This window comes from Emydura macquarii, unplaced genomic scaffold, assembly GCF_026122565.2.
Source record: "Emydura macquarii macquarii isolate MOO-44397 ecotype Brisbane River unplaced genomic scaffold, CSIRO-AGI_Emac_v2 contig_3517, whole genome shotgun sequence".
In the NCBI taxonomy this organism is placed as follows: domain Eukaryota; kingdom Metazoa; phylum Chordata; order Testudines; family Chelidae; genus Emydura; species Emydura macquarii.
Window position 1 is genome coordinate 6,667,703 of NW_027133654.1, and position 19,385 is coordinate 6,687,087.

The 19,385-nt window shown below is 39.7% G+C and overlaps 1 protein-coding gene across 1 annotated transcript in view; it reads right to left on the minus strand.

Annotated features, from left to right (window-relative positions):
- Positions 1-19,385, minus strand: part of DISC1 (DISC1 scaffold protein) — a 311,403-nt gene that overhangs the window by 216,527 nt on the left and 75,491 nt on the right. The window contains 1 exon segment of the mRNA XM_067535895.1: positions 8,513-8,660. Within this exon segment, the coding sequence (XP_067391996.1) occupies positions 8,513-8,660 (148 nt within the window).

Consider the following 19,385-nt stretch of genomic DNA (forward strand, 5'->3'; position numbering starts at 1 on the left):
GAGGGGATCATGGAGTATTTATCATTAAAAGAGCCATCAGAAAAACAATTCTCCTGGCTGAAGAACTGGAAAGGTTGAAAGTTAATATACGCAACACACAGGAAAGAGGGTGGAATTTGAATACTGGGAGGACAGCTCTGATTCATAGTGGGTCAGACTTTTCAATTGTTCCATGCCTGCAGTATATCCGATGGGCACTCTGGTTTTGTCCCTGAGAGCAAAATCTTCATTATTGACTTGGCAGGTTTATTCTCCGCACCTGATAGCTGCTTTTTTCAATTTGAAAGTAGGATGTGTGGAATGCTATACTTGAGGCAAGTCCTGAGGCTGAAAAAGATGCTTTCATGCCATGTTAGATGACATTGTATCTATTACTTCACCCCAACTTCATATTGTCACCTTAGGAGATATGAATGCAAGAACTGACCATGACAGAACTATATTTAAATTGGTACTGGGACCACGCAGCTTACTGGAAAAGAGATCAGATAATGGTGTGTGTCTATTAGAGTTTGCTCCTAACGTATGGCCTATTTTTAACAGCTAGCTAGTTTCAGCACAAGAAATGCCATAAGTATATCATCATCAACAGCGATCACTCGCGAATGAGTAAGATTGTCTTCCAGGGATCTCGGTACTGGGTCCATAGGTGGCTCCATAGCCCAATCCTAGATCCACATGTCTTGTCACATTAAGGACAGGTGTTTCCAGGAGGGATAGGCACACAGTGTTGCTGCATTGAATGTTCTGATGTTCTTTCCGCCTGTTCCTCTTTCCCGCTTCTACCTGTCAACGAGCTTTTTCAGAGTGTTGAGATCCCTCCAACAAAGCCTTCCTCCATTTTGGGTGGTCCTGAGCAAGCATCTCCCAAGCACTGATGTCAATGTTGCATTTCTTCACATTTGCCTTCAAAGGTGTCTTTGAAGCACTTTCTTTGCCCTCCACAACTTCGCTGACCTTCTTTCGGCTGTGAGAAAAGGATTCTCTTGGGGAGGCAGGAATCAGAACAACCAGGGCCCAAGCATAATTTTTTTGGGCCCAGTACAAATTTGTAACACGGGCCCCCTCCCACACACATACCACAATCCCTCATCCTATACATACAATCTCATAAGTCATGAAAAAGGTTTGAGTTCTGAAATTTGTTACATATTCTACATTTCTGAAAAATGCTCCCCCTCCCTTGCTATTTTTGTATAACAGAACATCCAGCCTGAGAGTCTTACAAGTCTGCTGACTATTTTATAACCTTTTGGTCATTATAAAGGTATTATATCCTGTCAATGTCTTGATTTTTTTAATTCTAATTAGGCCTTTTTCATTGCAAAACCATGAATTAGCCCCCCAAAGTCAATTTCTCTTGCAAGTTCACACTCAATAGACAAGACAGCTGGGTGGCTTAACCGTTCTTGCCCCACTGTAGAATGCCTGCAGTTTTTGATGAGTGCTAGCTTGCTGAAATTTCTTTCAGTTTCTGCCAGAGTCACTGGCAGTGTGCAAAAAAAAGTGATGCTTGTTATGGCAGCTTTTCTTTGTCATCAATTGCCAGTGCCACAGACACAATCTTTATATTGAAATCATTTTCATCTTGATTTTGTTCATCTGCTTCCCTAGTTAGTATATTGCCCGATTACAAAAAGGCATTGTCTGATTTGAAAAACTGGAGCATAGATTGGTGTCCTTTAGCTTCTTTTAGTTCCCTTTCTTTTACCTCCTTATGTTTCTGGCTGCCTGTACTTATAGCCACCACCAGACATGGCAGTATGGGGTCTGTGTGTGACTCTGAGTGAATTAGATACTTACTCACATATATTTTGGGCCTGCAAATCCTACCAGAAGAAGCAGCAGCACTGGCTCCCACTGTGTCTTATGGTGCTTTGCTTTGCCCCTCCCACCTGCTATCCCTTCCTTCTGCCTATGTACAAGGAACTCTGGGACTGGAGTTCTTCATCTTGATATGATAGACCATGTCACAGAGAGGAGCACAAATCTCTCTGTGTCTCAGTCTCAAACTGCAAGTCCTAGTTTAACTGCACAAGCACACATACTCCATTCTAGAGAAGGGCCTGGACTGGGCCAGCAGGCCCAGCAACTCTCTGTTCAGAATGTTGCTAAATATCCTCAGGCATGATTCTACAATTTAGCTTCAATATTTTCCTCATGGCAATGGGGGTTGCAGCCTGGGCCAGGCGCCACAAGGACCTCGGTAAAATGTACCCTTCCCGCACCCATGTGGGGGCCCTGCGAACAACATAACCTATCCAGTGAAGTTGGCTTTGGTAATCATGGCCTCAATGCTGGTAGAATTTGTTTCAGCCAACATGTTGATGTTTGTACGTCTATCTTCCAGCTAATCTGAAGGATCTAGCGAAGGCAACATTGGTGGTACTTTTCCAAGCTCTTGAGATGTCTTCTGTATGTGGTCCAGGTTTCTGAGCCATATAGCAGAGTTGGGATAACAATGGCACGGTAGACCAGGAGCTTCGTTTCAGCAAGGATGGCATGACTTAAGACGACTCTCTTACTCAGATGTCCAAAGGCTGCACTCGCACATTTCAAGCGGTTTTGTATTTCCACGTCATTGTCTGCCTTTGATGAAAGATAGCTTCCAAGATAGGCGAAATGATACATATTTTCCAGCATTTCTCCGTTGATTTGAATGGAGGGAGGGTTTATTTCTCCATTTGGAGCAGGTTGATAAAGAACTTGCATTTTCCTGATGTTTAAAATTAGGCCAATACTCTCGTAGGCTTTTGAAAATGCATTGAGAATGGTTTGGAGATCCGTTTCAGATTGAGCAACAATAGCATGGTCATCCGCATACTGGAACTCCATTAGGAATATTGTTGTAGACTTCGTTTTGGACTTGAGGTTAAAGAGTCTTCCGTCCATCCTATACACAATTTCAATTCCAGGAGGGAGCTTTCTGTCCATGATTCCCATTGCTGACAATCATCACTGACATGTTGTCATGGAGAAGTCTCAGAACAGTGATGAATGTGTTTAGGCAGCCAATTCTGGACAGGATTTTCCATAGGGCTTCACAGTTTACAGAGTTGAAGGCTTTGGAGAGGTCAATAAAGGCCATGTACAGAGGACGCTTTTGCTCATGACACTTCTGAATTTGACGTGCTGTAAAGATCATAGAATCATAGAATCACAGAATCAGAGTTGGAAGGGATCTCAGGAGGTCATCTAGTCCAACCCCCTGCTCAAAGCAGGATTAACCTCAGCTAAATCATCCCAGCCAGGGCTTTGTCAAGCCGCATCTTAAAAACCTCTAAAGATGGAGATTCCACCATCTCCCTAAGAAACCCATTCCAGTGCTTCACCAGCCTCCTAGTGAAAAAGTTTTTCTTAATATCCAACCTAGACCTCCCCCGCTGCAACTTGAGACCATTGCTCCTTGTTCTGTCATCTACTACCATTGAGAACAGCGTAGCTCCATCCTCCCTGGAACCCCCTTTCAGGTAGTTAAAGGCTGCTATCAAATCCCCCCTCATTCTTCTCTTCTGCAGACTAAACAAGCCTAGTTCCCTCAGCCTCTCCTCATACGTCTTGTGCTCCAGCCCCCTAATCATTTTTGTTGCCCTCCGCTGGACTCTCTCCAACTTCTCCACATCCTTTTTGTAGTGGGGGGCCCAAAACTGGACACAATACTCCAAATGTGGCCTCACCAATGCCGAATAAGGGGAATAATCACTTCCCTCGATCTGGTTGGCAATGCTCCTACTAATGCAGCCCAATATGCTATTAGCTTTCTTGGCAACCAGGGCACACTGCTGACTCACATCCAGCTTCTTATCCACTGTAACCCCCAGGTCCTTTTCTGCAGAACTGCTGCTTAGCTCATCGGTCCCCAGTCTGTAACTGTGCATGGGATTCTTCCGTCCTAAGTGTCGGACCGTATCAGATTTCTTTTGGCCCAATCCTCTAATTTGTCTAGGTCACTCTATATCCTATCCCTACCTTCCAGGGTATCTATCACTCCCTCTATCTTAGTGTCATCTGCAAACTTGCTGAGGGTGCAATCCACCCCATCCTCCAGATCATTAATGAAGATGCTGAACAAAACCGGCCCCAGGTTCTTTGAGATGGTCTGAAACCGCTTTGAGATTCTGGAAGAATTTCTTCCGCAAGTGGAAGGAGGCGGCTGGCAAGGATAAGGGTGATGATCTTCCCAGCAGTAGCCAACAAGGAGATGCCTATCCACTGGGCAACAGCACAATCTTGGCTCACTTCTTGTTCTGAAACCCTTGACTAAACTCATCTGGGAGGTACATGTATTTAGGAGTGCTAAGGTTGCTCCAGAAACTGATCAATGACTCTTAATAGCAACAATGATGTTCCATGTAATAAAGTTCCAGAGACAGGCATCTATTGCATCAAAATACCTCAATGATAAGATTCATGATGAAGTGGCTGGTAATAGTTATCAAGTAGCGATTTCCAAAAAATATTCTACCATGAAGAAAGAGTGGACTTTATTTTGGGAGTTTAACACAGATTGCTGGAGAACAACTGTGACTAAGGAGGATGAAAAAGCAATGTTAGATTACAAATGATACCATCAAATTATGGGAGAGAAAAAAAGATGCGTGGTGCAGGATGGATACAATGGAACATCAGAGTCAGTGAAGAGAGGAGGAAATGGGTAATAAAGGAAAAGAAAAGTCTTGAATGAGCACTCAAGAGGGCTTGTTGAAATGCTGCACTTAGGTGCACCTGAATGCTTTGTTTGTTTCATAAACATTAAGTAAAAATAAACACATTAGAAAAGAATCCCACCATCACTGGAAAAGTCTAGCTCTAATGTAAATAACACTCATCATTAACAACATAAAGTCACATGACCATTATATACATGTATTTCTGCAAAAACAAAATACAAGAGGCAACCATCTGTGTGTAGCATCTTAAAGTACTAGCCCATTAATGTGAATGTGCCTTACACTGATTACAAATCATTACCTCCTCACCAGCCAAACTGTACCAGGATTCCCAGAAGCTCTGAAGTGCTCTTGTTTTTGCTAAATGACATTTCATACTGCTCTCAAAAGGGTGAAGATTTCTGACTGGCTGGTGAAGAACCTAGAAACATGCCACTATAACAAAGGTTATTCTTAAAAGGACACCATCAACTCAGAAATCACATTTCTTCTGAATATCCTGAACCTGTTGTTGTGTTACTACAAGTAACTTCAAATTTGCAGATAATACAAAACTACTCAAGATTGTAGTCTGCTTTGGACTTAACTAAAAACTACAAAGGGATCTTTGATAGCAGCCTTTAACTACCTGAAAGGGGGTTCCAGGGAGGATGGGGATAGGCTGTTCTCAGTGGTGGCAGATGACAGAACAAGGAGCAATGGACTCAAATTGCAGTGGGGGAGGTCTAGGTTGGACATTAGGAAAACGTTTTTCACTAGGAGGGTGGTGAAGCACTGGAATGGGTTTCTTAGGGAGGTGGTGGAACCTCCATCTTTAGAGGTTTTTAAGCTGTGGCTTGACAAAGCCCTGGCTGGGATTATTTAGCTGAGGTTAGTCCTGCTCTGAGTAGGGGGTTGGACTAGATGATCTCCTGAGGTCCCTTCCAACTCTATGATTCTATGATCTCACAAAACTGGGTGATTGAGCAACAAAATGGCAGATTAAATTTAATGTTGATAAATGCAAAGTAATGCACATTGGAAAACACAATCCCAACTACACATATAAAATGATGGGGTCTAAATTAGTTGTTACCACTGTGGCTGAGTCGTTTAGGATTAGATTCAAAAGAGATCTTGGAGTCATTGTGGATAGTTCTCTGAAAAAAACATCCACTCAATGTGCAGCAGCAGTCAAAAAAGCTAGCAGAATGTTGGGAATCATTAGAAAAGGAATAGATAACAGAAAATATCATATTGTCTCTCTATAAATCCATGGTACATCCACATCTTGAATACTGCATGCAGATATGGTCACTCAATCTCAAAAAAGATATATTGGAATTGGAAAATAAACAGAAAAGGGCAACAAAAATGATTAGGGGTATGGAACAGCTTCCATATGAGGAGAGATTAATAAAACTGGGACTTTTCTGCTTGGGAAAGAGATGACTAAGGGACGATATGATAGATGTCTATAAAATCATGTCTGGCAATAAATAAATAAAGTGTTATTTACTCCTTCTCATAACACAAGAACTAGGGGTCACCAAATGAAATTAATAGGCAGCAGGTTTCAAACGAACAAAAGGAATTATTTCTTTATACAACGCACAGTCAACCTGTGGAACTCTTTGCCAGAGGATGTTGTGAAGGCCAAGATTATAACAGGGTTCACAAAAGAACTAGATAAATTCATGAAGGATTGGTCCATCAGTAGCTATTAGTCAGGTTGGGCAGGGGTGTAAAAGCATGCTCTGAAGTGTTCATAGCATGTTTGCCAGAAGCTAGAAATGGGCTATAGGGGATAGATCACTTGATGATTACCTCTTCTGTTCATTCCCTCTGCAGCACCTGGCATTGGCCACTGTTGGAAGACAGGATACAGCGCTAGATGGGTCATTGGTCTGACCAAGTATGGCTGTTCTTATGTTAAAGCTAGTGCCGTCCAGGAATTTTTTTTTTAACAAAACTCTTACATTAGAAAATGCCCATTTGACAAAACCTAAAATTTTCACAGAAATATATTAACTTTGATGAAATTTTCATGGAAGAGTTCTCTCTGATCCAGTGTGGAATTTCTGATCAAAACCAGGTAAACCAACTGACCAATAGCCAAAAGCCTGGTGGCTAGGGTACTCACCTAGGATGTGGGAGACCCAGGTTAAAGTCCCTGCTCCCAATCAGGCAGAGCATAGACTTAAACCTAGACCTCTGACATCCCAGATGAGGGCCCCAGCCACCAGGCTATGGCTGTTATGGATTGTGTCTGTGTCTCCTCTTTCTCTTTTTTTTCCCCACAAAAAATTCAAAAGATCTTGTTTTTACTCCATTGTGGAACATAAACAAGTCTCAAAACTTCAACATTTTTCACAAACCTATTTTTTCCCCAATCAGCTCTATTTAAAATATTACTGTTACTAAAAGATTTTTAATCGCCTTCTTACAGAGCCTGAGGAAGAGTCCGCACTATCAGCAAAATGGGGAAACTATATACAAAGTGGTGTCAAATGCAAAATACAACAAATGAGAAAAGGGTGTTTAACAATAAAAGCAATAGCCAAGCTGAGTCTGAAAAGACAGCAAAGGGCAGTGTGCACAGAGACAAAGATGAAAGGCAAGAAGTGGGTCTGACCTTGGCTGGTAGTGTTGCTCATAGACCTGCACAAAAAATGTTTCTAGTCTCCAGCAAGGGAATAGAAAACCTTCATGAACATTTTTTTTAAAATACTGAGGACATAGAAATTTAGTTTAAAGGATGCCCTATCAAAACATAGGTTTCTTAAAATTAATCAGTTTCCAATAATTCAAGATCATATGTCTCTCGAAAGACAATCATTTATAACAGATAATATGAGAGGCACCTCTTAATACCGCATTTAAATATCTTGTATCTTATACTTTGTTTCATGGTTCTCTCACCCATACAATTCACAAAATGGCTTCCTTCTACCATATGAGACCACAAGAGATAATCCTTATGGTGTATTTATTTCAAAATAAATCACATTACTTTATATAAACAGCAAAAAAGGGCTAAACAAAACCAACAAAAACAAAACCAGAATATCATGGCTGTTTAGTGAAGTCCCATTGTCTAGATGTATTTTACCTAGTGCTCATGGAGCTCAACACAAGTACGCATAGATCAAATACTACACCAAGGTCTTTCTCAATGCGAGTTGTCAGAAAACAAGATTTCCCACATTAATGTCATAGCTAATAAATATCTAAGAAAGAACCTTCTTATTTGTAATGAAACCACCCAGTGGTGAGGCAGAAAAGACAGACTCAGAAACACAAATGAAATTACATCTCAGGGTCACCTGGTGCATCTCAGATTCTCTTTGTCTTGCAAGTTATTAGCTCTAGGGGGAGAGATTGTGACTATTTTTGTGAACTGCACAGTGCTGAGCACATTGCTAGCCCTTTAATAATGAATAAAAGTGGTTTCCAAGTTGGCAGGAGAATAGAGGGAGGAAGTGGTTTACACCCTTTTATAGTTTCATTGCCCCAAAAGTGAACTGGGATTAGATCCACAGGGAGCTGTAGCTCAGTCTATCTTGCTGCTATATGTTTACGTTGCTGTGCTGGGGTTCAAGCCTGTTCTCATTGAAATCAGTGGTTAAAGTCATATTGATTTCACTTCCTCAGGATCAGGCTCTAATATGACAATTTTCAAATACCTGGAGAAAAAGGAAAATACCAAAAATGCAACTGAAGTATTATTATATTAATAAAAAAAATGTATCAATGCTCCAAAGCATTTGTTATTTAAAAATTAAAATCTAGCCATAAATTCTACCCAGTACTTCAAGAAAAATAGAAATATAGTTCATGTCATAAGGCTCCAGTGAACTTACCAATCTGCAGCCCAGTGTAATGCTGCTTGAACTTGTGCACTGAATCTGTCCAAGAAGCTGATAATTGAAGGATGCCTTGAAGGAAGCTGAAATTTTAAAGAATTCTTCTCTCGCTCCAGTTCTTCTAGTTTCCTTCTAAATTTATCAGCTAAACAAAAAATACAAAAAGTTGATATTATTTTAACAAACAACAAATCAGGTTACATTTTACTTGAAAAAAGTCAGGTGGTCATCAAGGAAAGAAATGACATACTGTACTTCCCTTTTCGATAAAGTAACTCAGTTTGTTAAAGGCTCTAAATTACTAAGATGGGTAACTGGATAATATCACAGACATTCACGATGTCAATATATTTACTTCTGTTGATACACAAAGCCTAAGCCTGCAGGCCTCAGTTGGGAATTTTAACTCACTGAAGCTTGGAGGTTTTAGCCTATGATTTGCAACCCATACGCTATTCCTAGAGGAACTATGCTAAACTAGTTGACTTCTATGAAAATTCCTATCCTCTGCTCCTCCAGTTTTAACCAAATTTGTTACAGTGGCAGTTGCATGTGTATGAGTCAGTCTGAATCTGACCTGTAGATCTTCTTGGTTTTAAAATCCTATGCTAGGACTACATAAAGAGAACCAAAGAAGACCCTAGAATATTTTAGTTAATAAATTCAGACCTAAATTTACAGAGAAAATGCATTCGTAGTGACAAGCAATCAATCCCCAAAACATCAGATTAGATTTTCAGTGAATTATTTCTACTTTATGAACCCAGCAAATGTGTTATAGTAGATTTCAAATAAAAATAACCGTGGTACTGAGAAAGCATTTTCATCTTATAACAGCTCTATAACTATCAGAATAAACATTTTTAATTAATTAATCTTTATTTGGTATGTTTTTTCCTAGGCAAAAAAAACACATGAATAGCCCAAAAATAAATAATTGATTTTTAGTATGTTTATTTTCTACCCCAAGATGTTTTGGAAAATACACTGGCAGATTCATATGAATGAAAGAATTCAAGCACTGGAATATCCATAATTATACTTTACCCTGCTCTGAAAGCTTTGACTGTATAAACAGAGAAATCTTTCAATTTCCATACTTTCTGCTTACCATTGTTCTTTTTTGAGTATTTTTTGTTGTTTTCCTTCCCTTTTATGATCTTGAATGCAATAATTTGTTACCAGAATCGTATCAATCTGGGCCTGCTTTTCTACTGACTAGTTTCAATTTCTTTCTAAACTAGAGTTATCAGTTTACATTTGCTCATTTTAGTGAAATATATGTGTCATTATGATAAGCTAACATTTGACTGAGTAAATTTCCACTTGTGTTGAAATGAGAAAGCTGAATGTTGCCAAGAATTATTTATTTGTATCAATTGCATTACCGTTGTGCCTTGAGACCCCAACCAAGATTGGGTCCCCACTGTGAGAGGCGCCATGCAACTACACAGTAGGAGACAGTCCTTGACCCAAAGAGGTTATTGCACAAGTGTGGGGGCATGATTCCAGAGGGAGAGCGACAGATGTGCAGTACCTTGTGTAGCATGGAGCTCAGCTCCACAGGGCCCTCTGTGATGTAGCTTGCAGGAAACAGAGTGTGTACAACCTAGGGAAGGGCATAGTCGAGCAGACACAACTGCACAGATCCTTCCATCCTCTCCACTAAGAGATCATGGAGTCTTCACCAACCATAAGGCTAGTAGTTTCCTCAGAGCGGCTCCATGGCCCGGCAGAGGATGGCTGGCTAAATAAAATGGAGGCCTTACGAAGAACTCTATTATAGAGCTGTAGCACCATTCATCCTTTAAAATTTGGTATAAAGTTGATCACACGCTAAAATCTGAAACTTTGATACAAAAGGTACTTGAGGGTAGGCATAAAAGAGCCGCTTTTCTCTGTAGATGGACTCTTATTAGTGAGTCTTCTTCCTGTGCCACAAGTGGAAGAACGGTAGTTATTTTGTTCCAGTTAAGTCCGTGGAGGTACGTACAGGTCAAACAGTCCAAGTGAGATGGGAAGCAGACTCAGAGGATGGTGATTGCTGTAACAAAAGCCCTGACACAAAAATGCTGATAAGAGACTGACCTTTATTTCCTGGCACCACTCACGTGATATGGGTCAGGGTTACAAAAAATTATACTACCATCTCCCATGTAATAGCGTATCCACTGACTACACTGGCTTCAGGTGCAATGCTCAGAATTACTTTTCTTTCTTTATATGCTGGTTATTGAAGTGGAGACAGCAACCAACTGGCGCACAGTTCAATGCGGATCTTAAGGAGAAGGGAAGTTTCGGGCAAAGACATCATGGCTAACTCTTACAAGTGCCCTGGGACGTATAATGGACACACAGCACAGACAGGATTTGGGTTTTGTTTTTTTTAAAAAGGACTCCTCTGAAAGATCCAGAGGCATGGTGCTCATTTTATCTAATTCAGCAGAATGAAGGGCTCTGTGGGCCCAGAGGAGATTCCGAATCTAATTCTTAGGCCCAATAAGCCTGCTCAACAATTGCATTTTATGTGGCGTTTCAATATCAAACTTTGCTATACTGTATCTCGCTATTAAAAGGGGGGTTAATCTTGCCACAAAAAAGGGACCAGATTGTGACTTGCCCTTACAAAGGAATGCAGAACTCACAGAGAAACCCTCCCGCTCAGAGTATTGCACTCACTGGGCTGAATTGCTTTCACCATGCACCTCTGGGGTACCCAATACCAAAGGAGGCACTGAGGCGAAAGGTTAGGGTCATGGCCAGGCCAATCTGCCCAACAGCCCATAAATTGGGCCTGGCACCATTTGGGAGGGGTATGCTGTATCCTCCAAAGGGGTGTATGCAGCAAGAGAAGCCCTTTTGTGAACTGCCTGAGGTAGAATTGTTTCCAGTGCTTGTCTAGGGCATGACATCTCCATGCTGCCTGCAGAAAGCCACCGTGCCCCAATGGCACAACTAAGCCGTCACAATCCAGGATGCAATCCAGACAATTGAGGGGTGTGTCACTGCTTACCCTGCAACCCTGGGTGCCTCACAATGCCTTGCTGTTCTAGATCCCAACATGAGCTACTCGCCAACAGCCTCCCAGCCTGCAGATCACACCCTTAGTATCTGTGTATAGCTGCAGCCTTGACCCAGCAGCTCTGACTCCAGCAGCCTGTCAGCAACACACAAGTCGCACTCTGGCTTTCGCCAGGCTTGGTTACTGCTTGCACGGTGACCCCAACACACTCCCAGTCCCAAATTCTTCCAGAACATGTGTTCTGCAATGTCCAGCCCTCTCCTGGACAGTTCAGATATTAAGAGCCACTGCCCCTGTAAGGAATCAATATTCAACAGTTTGCTACCTTAACGTGAGTTACCAAACATTTCAGTTTAAACACAGCACTGGATTGGTTTAGATTAAAGATAAAACAGGTTTGTTAACAAAAGATTATAGGGTTTTAAGTGAATTCAAGTATACCCCACAACATATTTTTGTACAAAGATTACTACAATGGTGTATAGGGTGTGAATGCAGGGGTGCTTAGTTTCACAGGGCCTAAATTATTATTTATGGTTTTTATTCAGTGCTTGGCATCCTTTGTCTTTTCAAATGTACATGAAAAAAAGAGACCATATTAATGGTTTAATATGACAAGTTACAGAGACATTACCCATGGCAAATGAGTTAACAACTGAGGCTTACAAAGGTGCTTCAGGAAGGGCTATAAAAAACAGCTGTTCTAGGAACAGGCAGGGACAAGCTAATCTATGAACTTAATGTTATGGGTTAGAAACCTTGAGCTGATCAAGAAAAACATTGTTCCATTCGGGTGCTTTAAGTGTTTTTCTGTAACATGACTGGCTGACCCTGTGTTTTTGTGCGTTCAGTTGTTTCAGCAGCCTACACTTATCTTCTTAGACCTCAGGATGTTATAAACGAGGTTATTTTTGGAAGAAATACAGATGAAGGAATTCAAATGCCAATTTTATTCTCTCTCTCTCATTAATTCTCAGCTACACTACATTTCATACATGCATGTGTGCATGGCATTCAATTAATTTCTGCTACCAGACATTTCAAAATACTTTGTTCTGATGGTATTTTATAAAAACATTGCTGGCCTCATCTGCTTCTCCTCTCTCAAAACCAAATGATCTTTTACTCTTTCTGTGTTAGTCACTATAATCCTTCAATCATCTCTAATCAACCTTTTTAAGGAATTTTTTTTTACCTGCCTATCCATCAGTTTATTAAGCAGCAAAATACAAACAGCAAAAATGAATTTTTTCTTTCCTATCAGCAAAAGTCAAAGCTTAGGAAATGTAACTTTAGGCATTATACACAGCAAACAAAAACTATATTTAGTTATTAATTTTAATTATTTATACTGAGCGTAAGTATCATTCCTGCAGTGATGCAAGCTAAAAATAAAGGAATAGTTAAACTGATGGCAGGTAAAAATCAATTGCTACCTTATATTTTATATAATGATGCTTTGAAATTGCATCTTAAGTACCTCAAAGTTGCTTCATTTAAAAACAGAAGTAAATGAACTGTTTACATTGCTATCACATTACCTAATTAACTGGGAAATTATTTAGATCTGGAAAGCAAACTACAGGTTAAAATGACCATTATTTTGAGGCAGAATCTGTTGGTGTTTGGAAAACAGATGTATGATATCTGATCTTTATTTGGGATGTATTTATTTAATATTTGAGTGTTTGTGGTATCACTAACTCCTCAAATCATCAACAAGCTCTGGAATTCACTGAGGGTCTATCTGGTATTGCAATAATGAGCTGAAAATGATAAAACAAAGCTGGAGAAAATGACTCCTTTAAGTACAACCATATTCTGTCATCTGCTTCACAGACTCCTTCATCACCAAGGATAGAAAGTTCACTGGCACCAAACTAAACCCCGCACATCAGAACTAACCATTTCCAGACCTCATTAAAGGATAAATTGGAAGTTCTTTGTGCAAAAGAGGGTATAAGATAACCAAACTTACTAAACACACCTGCCTCAATTTGTCCTATTATTTACATTGGTGAGAATTAGGAAAAAAATCAGTTGAAACCAATGGTGTTATAATATTGCCAACTCCCATGATATCTGGTATCTTAAAGCTCTGGTCTTGAAGCCTCATGATTATATACAAATCCCAACTTTCGTATTAAAAATAGCAAGTATCTAGACCTCATGGTTGCAGAGAAAAAGCTTTAAAATATACACCTAATGCTCAAAAACCAGAAAGCGACAAAAATAACCCCAAATTTATTTTCTAAAATGTCATGATTTTTAAGCCAATCACGTGATATTTTGGTGCTTGACTCATTATTTTTGAGCACTTGAGGTTGGCAATACTATATTTAAAACAATGTAAATAAAGAAGAATCAAGCCCAATAAGCACCTCCTTTTCTGAATCCAAAGCCTGTATAAGTCTAGTGATTAAATACATTGCAAGCATGGAGAAGAAAATGGTATTTCTTAAACACAGGCAAACTAATGTCTTATTTTCAGTACTGCTGGATTCCTGACTATGAAGGACATACCAAATCCTATGGATTTCGAGAACAAGAGGACTGCAGCTTTGCTGGTTCTTGATGTGACTGAAAATGCCCCTTTCACCCAATGGCATTTAAAACTCTATCAGTAGGCACCTGGAAAATGATAATCCAGTGACTGCATGCTCTAACTTGTTACATTTTCCAGATCTCAAAAAACAGACAGAGTTTGTGAGGCATAGATAGCATTGCAGTAAAGTTCCATAGAACTAGAAAGATTACCTCAAGGGACACTGGGAAATTGAGATGCTGGCTCTTGAGTAATTTATAGATACTGAAACAACTGCCTCAGAGGTCTGCTGAAAGCAGCGGGGCTAAAATGTGTATATAGTTATATAATCACTTGTTTTATGCATCCTTTTCTCATAGTCATTTTATTTTTATGTTAGAACAAAGAATAATCTTGACTTTTTATTGCCACACCATTCTATGGATTTTGAGCTGTTTACACTGAGGAGAAATGGAAGCATTTTAATCTGAGGAGAAATGCTGAGGAATTTTAAGCATTTTAAATGGAAGTATTTTAAAGCAATCGCCCTCAAAAGATGCTACAATAAAATCAAAAAAGATTAGGGAAAAAGTCCTTAGCCCTGAGTGCTTAACATAAACCATCACCAAAATGATGTGAACTTTGTTTAAAATATTCCAGCCCCAATCCTTTGCTCCAGACAAGAAGCACACAATCCTTTTCTATGATGATCCTCCCACAGCTGCCTACTTTGCCCCTAAGGGCATGTCCCACAGGCTCAGGCAACAAGCGGAGATCTCAATATTCTCCCTAAAAATAAGTTATTGGTTCCTTTTAACAGAAGACAACCACAACAAGCTTTTCCAAAACGCTCAAAACCAAGGAAAATATTCTACACAAGAGGATCAAACTCCTCTTTCCCCCCAGATCTGCATCCAGTCCAGCAGCAACAGAGAGAAGAACTAATAGCGAGGCAGCTTTCATGAATGTTATTTCCTGTGTAACTGAGAGTCTTTGTTGAGGACTAAGATAAAGACTCTGTTCTTGGGCCACTGCAGACAGACAAAGAAAATACTGTTTGAGGATTCTCTGTGGTATTAAACTGGTCAGATGGATCACTTCCAGATGAGCTTCAGACACTATAATGCTGAACTGATCACAAACTCCTCTTTTCTGAGAACGAGGGCATTACTGTGCCTTTATTACTGACGACACTGAAGAACACAGGTAGCATTGATCATCCTTTGCAATTGACAGGGGTTCACATTGGTGGACAGTTTGAAGCAGCTACAAGCAACACAGATGACAACGGTATTTTTCAAAGCCTTGAAAGTAATCATTTTTTCTCATTCATTTGACCCACTTATTTGGGGATGCACGAATGTGTGCAAACTAAAGTGCCTTAGTTTTCCTATTTTCCTGTCATACTGAAGTCACTGCTGAAAAACAGGGAGTAAGAAAATTCAATTCCAGTCTCTCTCTTCCTCTCTATCCTTTACAGCAGGAATCCTGCCAGCATCTCTGCTCCTGCTCCCACTACCATCCATCCACTCACCACTCAGGTCCCTTTGCTCTAAGAGTAAATACCTGAAACATTTTACTTCAAACATTCTATTTGCTCTTTTGTCACTAACAACAAAAACAGTACCCTGAGCCCTACACCCCAGGTGGTCACCTGCCCCTAAATCCAGCTCTGATTACCAGATTATTGAAACAGACTAAGGATTGATTGGGGGTTATGAGGCTGTGTGTACTGTTCCTTCAAAACTGTAGCAGGAAGCCAGGCAGAAGGGAGGCTCAGAAGGTTCTAGTAAAACTCTCTAGTGAAGCACAAAAAGCTGCAGGGTAGTGGGATATTTAGAAATAAGGCTGTATTCATTAGTCTAATAAAAGTTCCTTGTTCAGTATTAGAAGAAAGGAACTTCTTCCTGTGATTCTCTATCCCTGTCGCATGACAAGGAAGTGGCCTGGATTACCTCACTGTCAAAATGGTTCCATCTAGATCAAGTTTAAGACTCTTTGGGACTGGAATGGAGAAGCTTACACAGCTATTTCTCTTTCTGTGCCTATCCCCAGTGCTGTCAAACTGGCACCTTTCACCAGCAATAAATATGAATACATTTATAAATTGTTTTTAATAATGAGAATTTTACAAATATTTTATTCCAAACATAAACTAACTACTTAGCATATTGTAAAGACTGGAATAATCAAGTTTTTTAAAACTTAATTATTCCAGTCTTTACAATATGCTATCCATGGCACATGTGCAATAGCTACTGAACTTTTGATACATTTTTTCTATGTAACAGCTCCATACTTGTAACTGCACACAGTTTTTAGACAAAGGAAATACAGTGGATCTAATCTGAACTTCAGTAAAGCATTTGACATGGTAACATATAAGAAATTATAAAATGGGGATTACAACAAAAATTGTAAGGTGGATAAGGAAGTGACTAAATGACAGACTGTGACGCTGGTAGACCTGATGACAGCTCATGCCAACCCCTCTAGGCCTCAACTGAACACTGACCAATACATACATGGAAATCAGCATGGCTCACATATACGTTATCATTGTTAAAATAGATATTAAGCTTCTAAGGAAGTGTCTAGTGTTCAGACTTTATGAAATGCTTGTCAGTTGCGGCATACATTAATCTCGCTTATAATATCTGGACCCAATGTTATAAGGTTATATTGGAGTTTTTGCACCGTAAACCTCTGTAACTGTAGCTCACCAAACAGAAAAGAAGCATTAACAAATGTAAAATGCTGATTTTCCACAGAAGGTGTTAGGTCCTACTCACAAGGCGGCCCAATGAAACCAAGTGAGTTTGTATGGAACATCAGCGGACGTAAGACTTTGCTGATTTCCCCCATGCACCCCCATGAAGAGGAGACCTGCAGGCAGACTTGTCCCACAAGCCTGAACTCTGGGGGCAGGGAATAAAAATCCCTGACAAGAAAAAACTGTATCTCTATGCTGTTTGGACTTTGAGAGGGCAAGATTTCTAAGCATAAAGCAAGGGATCCCAAGCTGCTTAACCTTGGTTGGCCCTAAAGGACATATAGAACTTGCATATTACAGCAGCTTTTATCACCTTTTGAAACCTAAGACTGTAACTCATTTGTTTGTGTATGTTTGCCTGTTTTAACCTTATAAATAACTCTAATTTCTTTTTCTTAGTTAATAAACCTTTAGTTAGTTTATGATAGGATTGGCTACAAGCATTGTTTTTGGTGTAGGATCTAAAGTGCAATTGACCTGGGGAAAATGATGGGCCCTTTGGGACTGGGACTAACCTGAATATTGTTGTGATTTTTGGTGTAAGGGACCATTTCTCACAAAGGCAAGCTTGCCTCAATGGCAAGACAGACCGGAGTATCCAAGAAAACAGTCAGATTCCATGTTAAGGATGTTACAGTGTTTGATGAGTTCCTACTTGGTTGGTGAAATATAAGTGTAGAACTCACAATCAGTTTGGGGTTTGTGCTTTGCTTCTTAACTTGCCCTGAGGTAGGTACTCATGCTCTTAAGCCACTCTAGACAGTGTGATAGAGACAACAACGGGTTAAAATGAAAGGAGAACAATTGTGTGGTGGGGACTGTTACTAGTGGATTTCCTTAAGGATCGGTCTTAAGACTAATCTTGTTTAATATTTTCATTGATGATCTAGGCACAAAAAGTAGAAGTGTGCTAATGAAATTTACCGATGACACTCAGTTAAAAGGCATCACCAATATAAAAGAGGATTGGAATGTTAGGCAAGAACTGAAAAATCTTGAGGACCAGAGTAATAGAAATGGGATGAATTTTAATAATAAAGAGTGCAAAGTCATGCACTTAGGAACTAATGATAATTCCTGCTAAAAGCTGGGAGCTTACCAGTTTTTCACAATAGAGGAGAAAGACCTATCTATATTAGCTAATCATAGGAAAACCAAGAGCTACCAACGTGATGCAGCCATGAAAAAGGCAAATACAATCCTACAATGTACGAGGAGAGCTATTTCCAGTAGAAATAGGGAACTATTAATGCTACTGAACAAGGCATTGGTAAGATCTCATCTGAAATACTGAGTACAATTCTGGTCATCCACATGCTAGAAAAATTAATTCAAACTGGAACAGATGCAGAAAAGGGCCACCAGGATGATCAGGGGAATGAACAGCACCCGTCTTACAAGAAAAGACTAAAAGAGCTTGGCTTATGTAGCTGAGCAAACTGACAGCTAAGAGGATATGATTCTTTTCTAGAAATACATCAAGAGGGTTAACCACCAGGAAGGGAGAAGAGCTATTTAAACTAAAGGACAACACTGGCAAGAACAAATGGGTATAAACTGGCCATGAACAAATTCAGGCTGAAAATCAGAAGACGATTTCTAATCCTCAGAGTATTGAGGTTCTGGAACAGCCTTTCAATAGGAGTTGTGGGGCAAAGAACTTAATCAATTGTAAGATGAAGCTTGATAAATATATGAATGTGATTATATGATGGGATTGCTTGTGATAGCCAGTGACTGGATTTGATGACACAGGAGGTGTCCCTTCGAGTCCTATCAAAATAATAATTTAGTTCTATACTGTGTGTAGCTACTCCCATTCTTCATTGAGTCATACAGTATCTGAAACTTGTACTTGTAAGGTGCCAGAAAACATAAAATGGTTTTAATGTGCCAAGTTTTTTGAACAATCAGCGCTTTATTAATCTACTAGTAATACAGAATAAATCATGCCCAGTTTGCTTTTCATACTATTCTGTCGGTATCTATTTTCCAATTAAAGTGATGTGATGTTTTAACTTCCCATATGACTTTACAGTAAGGATAGTCTACACTAAGATGCACTGAAATAAACGTTAGAGTAAAAACAAGTGGATTGCTGGTGCATTTTATTTGATATCCGCACTGTTTTGTAAGCAGTGTTGACAGTAGTGTCACTACATATTATTTTTACTACATTAAATCCTACAGAAATAAAGATAAACATGTCCTATTGATTCCAGTAGGAATTTGCATTAAAAGAAGAAAAATATATAGTACCATCATGTAGAAAGAATCTTTATTATGCTCTATACACTCTCTATATTATACAGCTAAATTATACTCTTAAAGAGATTCCTGCAAACCAGGAAGGCAATCCAAATCCTCACCTGCCTATAGTTCAGATCTCTCTATGCGGATCTGATTACAGGAAGACTGTAGAAGAGGTTTCCAAATCCATATTGTTCAAATAGAAGATCAGGAGGCAACTATCTGTTAGTCTCGTATTGAGGGAGACTCAACAAAAATCCCCCCACATTGACAAAAATCACTAAGCCAAAATCTCCCTTTC